This window comes from Zerene cesonia, chromosome 1 (assembly GCF_012273895.1).
Source record: "Zerene cesonia ecotype Mississippi chromosome 1, Zerene_cesonia_1.1, whole genome shotgun sequence".
In the NCBI taxonomy this organism is placed as follows: domain Eukaryota; kingdom Metazoa; phylum Arthropoda; class Insecta; order Lepidoptera; family Pieridae; genus Zerene; species Zerene cesonia.
The window spans coordinates 6,844,336-6,854,471 of NC_052102.1; the positions used below are offsets into that span (position 1 = coordinate 6,844,336).

Sequence of the window (10,136 nt, forward strand, 5' to 3'; positions counted from 1 at the left end):
GTTCAAGTGTGAGTATAATATGTACGAAAACCGGTCAAGCGGCATTTTGGGCAAGTAGTGTAGCGCTATATGGACGTAACAGTCGATAAAGTTATTTAAAAATAAGGCCGTAAAGCATATTTTCGCATGTCTAATTTTTTTCTCAATACGTTAATTTGTATTTTATTAGGTAACTTGGTATATAATCAGGTCCAAGTTATTATACAATTATTGAATCTTTCAAGTCTTAATTAGGATGAATTAATAAATATAGTGTGGAGACATTATAATTGGATTTACTTTACGAAAATAATGCAGAAAAAATGCGTCAAATGTATTGGAGTTTCTAAAAATAAAGCGGTGGTTGTTCTCAATTCTTTCAATCGTAGTATAATTTTCATCATAGGTCAAATGGGAATGCCTTAACTTACCTACTAACATAACAAAATGTTGATGTAATTATTATTCAAAGAGTAGTGTGAATTGTTTTAAGAAACTAGCTGCGCCCCGCGGCTTCACCCGCGTAAGTCTTTATCCCGTAGGAATATCGGGATAAAAGGTTGCCTATATGTTATTCCAGTTGTCCAGCTGTCTACGTACCAAATTTCATTGCACTCGGTTCAGTAGTTTTTGCGTGAAAGAGTATCACACACACACAAATCCTTACAAACTTTCGCATTTATAATATTATAAAGTAGGAAGGATAGGATTAGTAGGAAGTTGGATAGGATAGGATTATCCTACTTTAGTATTATAAAATAATATTTTTTTAAAATGGACATTAATATTCACTCGCCAAATAGCTATTTATTATTATTTGAAAATGTGATTTATATTATGCCCTTTTTAAATTGGGTGTGTTTTTGTCGTATTCTTACAGTTCAATTTCCATTCATACGCAGGTTTTTAATGAATATATGTTGTGACCAAAATAGTAAGATAGACTTTTGAAAATAAAAACACTGTTGCGATGTGTATTATTTATTTTTTACTGTAAACACCATAAAATACAAGTTAAATCCAATTTAAATTTACTTTGCTTACATTTGGTTTCATAAAAACTACGCATTACCGCAGAATAAGTACCCACCATCAATTCTACACTACAAAACAATTAAATTCAGAGCGCACGATTCAAATACAAAGTCGCAACCTTAAATAAGCGCACAAACGGTGGCATTAAAAACCCTCCTGTGAAAATTAGGATAGAAAATAAATTGTAATGAAATTTGATGTGATGATGTCATTCATACAGTTAATTAAATACTTAAGGTTTTTGGGCTACATTTCTCCTGATACATATGAAAGTCTATTACTGTCGTCTATCACATTTACAGTAATGTCAGTAATTACACAATTTTTGTACATTTTTTTTTATTAATCTTAACTAGCACAGGAAAAAATGCATTCCTGACATGATTGACTTGACCTGACTTGGGGAAAATTTATATGAATAGGGCTATAAAAAAGAATGCTTAATTGTTTGTGTTAAGTATGGATATGATTTTTCATTTATTTTAAGCAAGACTAGTTGTAGGGCCCGGGGGGCAGCTGACAGCTCTGACTGATTTTAATTAATATATAGCTATTAATGTATATAAATATTTAATATATAGCTTTTACAATATGGTCTACATGTCGAATTAAGTCATACTTGATATTTCTTACCTTCGCCTGGATCTCTTTCATGGCAAATTTATTACTTAATGCCACTGTATTTATTGTCTTTGACTTTAATTTCGTGACTCGTGACACCCGTCAAGGAGAATAGCGATGACGATTGGATTGACGTTTCAAAAAATTTCTATATAATTAACTTTGAAGTATATCTGTTTAAAAAATTCAAAACATTTCAAAATTTGTTGTATATCTATTTAACATGCACTTTAAGCATACATGGTGTAATTTATGAAATCAGTTGGATAAATATATTATTTGGATAAAATAGGTAAATTAAACAGGGAACTTTATACAGTGATTGAAAATGGAAACGACAGAAGTAAATGGAAATGTAACCCAAGAAAGGAAGAAAGAATGGGTAAAATTCGATGATGATACATCACAAGTTGAAATATCTTCTCAAAACACAATCATTAGTTCAGAAAGACTCCCAGAAGCTGCATCGTCTTTGAATACAGAATTGCCCGCAGTTTTGAAAACTGAAACAGTTCATGTTAACTTGGAGCGTAATGACAAACATTTAGAACCAACACCAAGTGCTGTTCTGAAGAATGTTGATTTTAATAATATACGCCAGGGATTTAGTAAGTTCAGTTTGTTTCTTTAAGATATGAAGGGACTTTAAAATGATAGTTTCTAATATCTCAGTATTATAAAATTTTAGCAAACGGAGACATCATTGTTACATTATTACCAGTCAACACTAAGTTACCATGGATAACTGCAGCTCAATTTAAACCAGAACTGGTACCTGAAGAATTAATGGCTCAAGGTTTAACAGTAAGTAACATTCAATAAAGACCTACTAGTACTACTACTGTTTCATAAATCATGCTTTTCAGTTGTTATTATTTATTCTTATAAGAAAAGATCATAGCCAATCCTTCCCTGTGTAAAGAAAAGGAAGCAAATCGTTAATTTTGATTCTTGGTTGTATAGACAGTAACCATGAACCCAAATAATTGTAACCATTATGTTGACATTTCATTACTTTTTTCAGCTCACAGTTGAAGAATATGTTCATGCAATGGAGTTGCTTGTGAATGATGCACGGTTTACATTGTACAACATTTGCTATAAGAGAGTTCTTGTTTGTTGGATCACCATAGCCTTTATGGTCCTGCTCACACTTTTATTCTCTGGATTAACAGGATTGACATTGTTTTCACTTGGTGTTTTGTGGTTGATATTTAATGCATTAGCAATTTTCCTATGCATGTGGATCAAGTTAAGATTGTCAAAAGGACTGGAGCAATGTTTGGCGAGTGTAAATAAGTTGTTGGTAAAACACAAGTTGCTGCTAGCTCTAGATGACAGGGGCAAAATCTCATGTCACAAGGTCCACCTTTGTTTTCTGTATTTTGATTCAACACCTTGTATAACACATTTACAACAATTTATTGAGAGTGAAGAGGGAAAAACAATCATGAAAGGCTGGGAACAGAAGTTAGATGTACAAGCAAATGACATTGTGATACGAGGAAGTCAGACCACCCGATTATCAAGGAAACAGGTAAACAATCTATTGTTTTCTACTTGGCCTAACAATTTTTTTTTTAACCTACATATTTTTTTTCCTATTCTATTAACTTTCACTAAAAATTACAACATAATGGCATTGAAGACAAACTATATCTTATATACTTTAAAATATTTTGGGTATGAGAATCTTCATTAATTTTTATTGTTTATATAATTGGTATTTTCATTGTGGAGGTGGTGAAGGATTGCACATTATGACTTAATACAATGTTTGTGGGTTATGTGGTTATTGGTTGTTTTTTAATGCTAACAAAGGATATGAATGAATGAATGTTTTCAGGAAATAATGTAAATAATATTTCTTACTTTGACAAATTTAAATAGACTAAAAATTAACTAGGTTTTTCATATTTACACTGGCCCTTTTCCGCTTTCCATATACCTACAAAATCCGGAAAAATAGAATCCTGTAGGGATGCAGGAATTAAAGCTATTATCTCACTAACCAATGTCTTGTAATGTAACTAAACAACTTGGTATTTTTCATTCTATTCAATTTATTATCAACTTAATTAAATTGCTAATAAATTTCATAATATGCAATGTTCCAAAGATGATTTTCTTGAGCACATATGTACTTAACATGTACAGTGGATCGATTAAGTATTGTAAAAATGTTTAATTTGTTTTAGCAGGTAGTCTATTTCAACAATTTAGATATTTACTTTGTTAAAGTAACTATAGTTTCTAATACTACTAAAATGGGTTAGACATTGAAACTGACTTTTTTCATGTTTATTTGATACTCATTACTATCAATAAAATAGAGAGAAATTATAATTCTAGCAAAAACGGTGTTTTAGGGAGGCGCGATATTTTTTCCCAATTGTGAATTTTGAAGTTTGTACACATTTATGTATTTCAATTTTCTATTCAATCTTTTGTTTCATCCAAGCCCGTATTTCTTTTTACCCTGTAGGGTAACTAGTGACCGTTTTCTAAAATATTATAGTCGATTGCTTGGACAAATTTAGGCCATATGTTCACCACAAAACTATATTTCTATCTCTAGTTCATAATTTACATATCATATTAATCAATAAATTATTTTTGAAATCTGCCTACTTTCATTATTTACACATATTAGCCATTTGAACTAGGAGATTGCTGATAAATCCGCCATAAGACTTCACCATTATTTTTTCCACATGGACCATAAACAGCCATGTTGTTTAAAGCTTGTTTTTATGCGTATTACATTAACATTTACTTTATTTTTATATGCTATCTACAATGAATAACTTGGTTGAATAGGCGTAGGTATGTAAGTAAGAGTAATTCAAATGCATGTCTCATACTTATGCACATTAGCACTGTCATCTGGCTAAAACGCACGTATGTCACTACCATACACATAGCTAGTCGGTGTGTGTAGTATATGGGTGAGTGAGGTAAATAAAATGTGCAGGATATGGCAGAGCAAGTGTTCCTTCGTTACCTCCAACGTTGGGGCAAAGACTTTTTGCGTCGACGGCTCGACTGGACGCTGGACGAGGAGGGCGGCAACCCCGCGGCGCCGCGCCACTTGGCGCACGCGCTCTGCCCGTGCCAATACGTTGAAGAGATCTTACGCAACAAAGAGCCCAAAGACACGCGCGCCTGTTGTTCAACATGCAACGATTGGCTCAGGCGGCGCGGTCTGGATTGATTGAACCGTTTTGTTCGTTTGGCAAGTCACGATTCATATATTTTCCGTACTTTCTACCTGCCAATATTTTGCAATTTAAATAATTTTAAATGTCTTTACAGGACAGAGGTGCTCTTCTGTATTTGCGGTACGTCGCGCGCTGGGGAGCGTATGCCGTGAAACACCGATTGAACCTGAGTAGTATTGTTCCCGGTCGGCATGGCGAAAAGTACATATGTCCGTGTCAATTTATAGAAGAGCACCTTAAAACAAAACCTCCCGTTGGATTAGCCAAGTACTTCTCTTTACCTAATCAAAGTATTCAAGTGTATTAAGATGATAGACACTTTTTATCTGTGTCCATACTCCGTCCCCGTACAAACAAGTATTTTATTGTACATGTAATTTTTCACTTTATTAATTACGATTGACCCTTTAACATCTGTAAAATATAAAAATAATTGCTAAACGACAAAGATGTCTATAAATATTAAATATGTATTAATAATTTTATACTACTGTTTCTTTAACTTTTTACTCCATTCAAATTATTAAGTATTTATCTATGCAATAAGCTATACTAATGGATATTTTATATCTAACCGTTCAGGGACCATCAAATGTATTTATGTTTATATTTTGTTAAAATAAACAAATAATCTTTGTTTTGGTATAGAATAGTTAGTAAACAATTAGTGGCCATAGATTTATGTACTTAAAACGTATAATCATGTACTATATATTCACCCATTTATTTATATGGGTATTTATATATATCAAATTGAAAACCTTAACAATTTTATTTCGGAAAAACAAAATAATATAATTTACATTGTATTAGATTTAATATTCGTATATTTTTGTATTTTACATTAATGGTTATGCATATTAATAATATATTAAGACAAATTATATATGAAACAAATAATAATTAAGATATAACTATATTAATTGCATATCAATGAGTCAATTAATATTAAGATGCAATAATTGTTATATCCAATATAAGACATTTGTTGATTCTACTTTTACAATTAGGTACCCGTAAGTAAAATGATTTTGCGCACACTTTAATTTTCTTATTGTATACTTTATTTGAAAATATACGTTGTTAACATGTACATAACATATGGTTCTTACAAGTATTATATTGGTTGTAATTAAGTGCACAAATAAAATATAAATAATTCTCCGTCCAATTTAAAGAGGTATATAATAATATAAAAATTTATTATTTAGTCACTACAATCGATTATTCCACTATTTTTAAAAGCTTTAAAGTGTATTCTTTATTGAACCGTTTTCTAAATTTTATTTACATACTTATTGCCCTTAGAGCAAATCATATTATTTTTCCAGAATTGTCATTTTAGATTCTATACCATTATTTTGTATACATCAATAGCTATTGTATAACAGTTGAAAACAACTACAAAAATTTAAGTGTTAGAATCAATATCATTTACTAATCAATTATTTTGATGAACTTATTGTTAAAATCGTTTAATATCTCATTTAAATATTATTCAGTGCAAATTATAAAATGTCCGTCATAATCCTCAGTAATGCCTTCAATTAAAATATACGAAGTATTTAATAATTATTGCTTTTTATAAATTCCAAACTTATATGTATATTTTGTGGATTTATTTTTTACACATTAATTTATTATGTTTTATCAATTTTTATGAATCATAGATATATGTTTATATATTATTTAGGTACCTATTTTAAATTTTTATACAAACCTTATATTTGCATGTCTAGAATATATAGCTCTTGTATACTGTGAAGTAAACATTGTTAGTGCAACTAAGTGTGATGTAAAAATACATTCCGTCCCTTATTCCGTAACTGAACATAATTACTTATATAATCACAATGTATATTTTTTTTACAACGTACTTAATTATATATAAGCTATTAAATTTTTTTTTGAAAATGGTTTTTCATTAGCACCTTGATGTATTCTATCAAATTAATAGGGGGTGTGCTCTGCAGTTTCATCCGAGGTCATTAACTTACAAAAAATTACAAAACGAAGTTGAGTTTGCCTATGTAGCCTATATTTTCAACTATTTTCTACTAGTTAAAGTTTAATGTTTTCAACTAGTATCGCCGAGATAGAGAGACTGCTCTTCCTTCTGGCAAAGTCAAGGCAAACAGTCAAAATAACAATTTCACACCATGGCGTGAAATCATAATATTAGTCTGTTTCTTGTTAAAAATATTTCATTCCACCACGTATAAACAAAATCTGTTACCGATCACATGCTTAAATTTATATATATCACCTCACATTTTATTTAATAATCTAAGCCTATCGATCTTTTAGTTTCATCAATATCGGCTTGGGAGTGATAAAAACATTACAAAATGTCAAAACTCTTATCACAAAAAGGATTATTTTTAGCCTCAATTTAATTTTTGAAGTACTTTATTAAATCATCAACAGACCAATTTGACTAGTATCTGTCGACTTGTCGACTTTGTGAAATGTGTTGTTGCTAAGCGTAAAAGTGGAGAAGTTCTGACAATTTTTGTTAAAAATAATTATGTATAAGTAATAACAGAAGTTCCTTTCATTACATGCTTAAAATTGTAAGGATAAACGGATAAGGAAAAATAAAAAACAAAAACGTTATTCGTAGGTTATTCATTGTGTATTCATAAAAATTCGTTCTGGAAGAACTTATTCCCGCAAATTTAATCAATTACATTATATATAGTATTTCAATGACAACATGAGCTGATTGGAAACGAAATCACAGAACAATAAGTACACGAAATGAACAGCAAATTTCTTTATCACTTAATACACGTTAATTCTCGTTTACACATACAGGTAAATTTCTCGTCGGCTAAAGTATAACAGAAACTTAAGAAAACTGTCAATACGTAGAAAAAATGGAGTGAAAATCACAAAGTAATACATCCTAATTAGAATGACATAATTTACTTATAAAAATAGAACACTGATTTAAAATATTTTATAAGTTTATACTTAATTCGTTCCATATACTGCCTTCTTCCTTCGTTTGTCGATACATACTTTGTTTTGTATTATATGGATAATCCCTGGTTATGCTACGATTTAGCAAGCAAGGGCCGCAATGTGGAAATATTTTTATATATCGATGGGCAAAATTAAGGAATCAATTAAATAAGTGGGGCAAAATCAAGGAATCAATTAATTAAATAAGTGTCGTTCTTCTACTACTAAAGGAAAAGCTCATCAAATTGATTTAAAATTTATTTAAACACTATACATATACATGAAACGTATACATGTTACTGCAAGAGTGTATAAAGTATGAGTGTACTAACTCGCGAGATTGCAAACTGTCGGAAAATTGTGACCTGTAACATAATATATATTGCCGTTAATGCCTATAATTGACTATAATGCGATTATATTGCAATTATATATTAGGTCACAAATTTTCCATACATCCGTCGGGTGCAGGTTGTCACTCGACGGAACCCGAGCACCTCTAGGCGGTTTTTGAATGATGCCGAACCTTAGCTAACCCATCATCAAATCGAATGCCCATTTCACAATTTAACGCCCTCACATCGAGAGTATATACATCCCGCGATATACACATAAAAAAATCATGGTATGGTATTAGATTGCATTTGAACTATTTATTATATTTAGCTTTAGCCGACTCCAAACGACTGAAAATATTTTTATTCGAAAATTAGCTCGAATGTAATTATATTGTGAATTGTGGTCGAATTAATTAAATAGATGTACTTAGTTTTTTTTTCTTTTTTTGTTAGAAGAGGCAACTTAGCAGTAAGCTCACTCGTCACCATAAGTGATCAGGGTCGCCCATATGCCTAAATTAGGTTTGCTGGCCTTTAAAGAAGTGTTTTAGAAGCTTAAAAATCATGTATAATAATCGTGTGTAATCAATACGGTTTGTAACAAATATGATTTTAACACTACTTATAATAACATTCAATTTTTTTTAAATGCGTAGTCATTGTTTTTAAGAAATCCAAGTTTAAAAACGAAATTTCGGTGTCAAATTACAAATTTTAACTTATTTTTTAATCTTTATCTAAGCTGAGAACATCTATTTACCTATATTTTTATTTTGGAAAGGTCGTTTCTCAATAAAACGCCAGGCCGCAAAATTGGGTTTGATTAGTTAATGACAAGCCTTACAACTAATAGATAATAATAACATTGACTAATAATCATTGAGAAGAACTTCCGTTTCTAAGAAGTAAATGATGTAATAGTACCTTATTGTGGTCGGGACTGATCCGTTGCATCCTTTCGTACAGACATGTTAAATTGCAATCAAAAGTGAACAACACGTAAGTGAACAAAAACTACTATGTCGTTGGTAAGTTTTATTGGTGTAACATAATTACAAGACGGAGAAACTTAAAATTTAAAGTGGTAACAAGAACATTAAGGAAATCATAATAATTTTATATCACAGTTATATATTTAATATCGTATCAACATAACTAAATAAAATTGCTATAAATTCGTTTATTACCCTATCAATATACACTATTTTTTTATAATTTTACAAACCAGCTTATGATTAAATATGATTATAACATCTCCGTAAGAGTCACGTGTTTTGGCAGCATTATGTAAATTGTATGAAAATAAAATTCTAGCTATATCACCTGAGATAGCACATGAATGATAAGAAGTGACAAATATAGTTACAAAAATAATAATATGAATATATGGTGCGAGAATGGACAAAAAAGTTGAGCCATAAAACTTGTACTAAAATATATTTGGCAAAACTGTACAAAAGAGTCCTTGTGTTTAATAAATTCAAGTATCTTTACGTAGTTTTTTAGGCGAGCCTTTGGAATCTCCCGCCGGAAAGAGTCCCAAGAAAGAGTTGCGCTGTTCCTTTACTTGTGACTCTTTGTCTATGGTCATTATTATATCGTGGTTCCGCTTAAGGCTGCGGTCTGTGAGATCGTCGCGAATGTCAATAGAGGAAGCGAGGGATTCCAGAGACGTGACGGTGGAGCGTTCGGATAATTTGTGGCGCACGGCTAGGTTCAGATAGGGCCGGACTCCCGACTCACAGGGAGTCTGAATGGAACTTGAAGTTTCAGAAGCGGGAAGAGCATCCAATGCAGCCAACTGCATTATCTCTCGTTGCGATTCCCGCGCCTCCATCAAGAATATGCTTTCCTGTGATGCCACATCATAAATCAGCACGCATAAAAAATAATAACTCATTCTTAACATAATCAATGCCGCTCATGCGAAAGTTGCGGCGAGAACAAACTATGTGCTTGTAAAAATCTTTGCTAA

General features: G+C 31.2%; 1 protein-coding gene across 2 annotated transcripts; it reads left to right on the forward strand.

The window, feature by feature from the left end:
- The first annotated feature begins 1,733 nt into the window (after positions 1–1,733).
- LOC119830785 lies at positions 1,734–5,634 on the forward strand. Of its 2 annotated transcripts, XM_038353929.1 has the most exons (5): positions 1,735–2,243; positions 2,324–2,439; positions 2,660–3,172; positions 4,610–4,870; positions 4,951–5,085. In XM_038353929.1, exons 1-4 carry the CDS (start codon positions 1,964–1,966, stop codon positions 4,847–4,849), a joined length of 1,149 nt encoding a protein of 382 aa, XP_038209857.1. In that variant the 5' UTR covers positions 1,735–1,963; the 3' UTR covers positions 4,850–4,870; positions 4,951–5,085. The 2 variants fall into 2 exon arrangements, with proteins under 2 accessions (XP_038209866.1, XP_038209857.1); XM_038353938.1 differs by lacking the exon at positions 4,610–4,870 and having other exon boundaries at positions 1,734–2,243; positions 4,951–5,634.
- The last annotated feature ends 4,502 nt before the right edge of the window (positions 5,635–10,136 follow it).

Coding starts and splice junctions, on each gene's coding strand:
- LOC119830785 (XM_038353929.1), top strand. CDS start 1,964: ATGGAAACGACAGAAGTAAATGGAAATGTAACCCAAGAAAGGAAGAAA. Junction 2,440..2,659: donor TAATGGCTCAAGGTTTAACA/GTAAGTAACATT, acceptor TACTTTTTTCAG/CTCACAGTTGAAGAATATGT. Junction 3,173..4,609: donor CCCGATTATCAAGGAAACAG/GTAAACAATCTA, acceptor TAAAATGTGCAG/GATATGGCAGAGCAAGTGTT.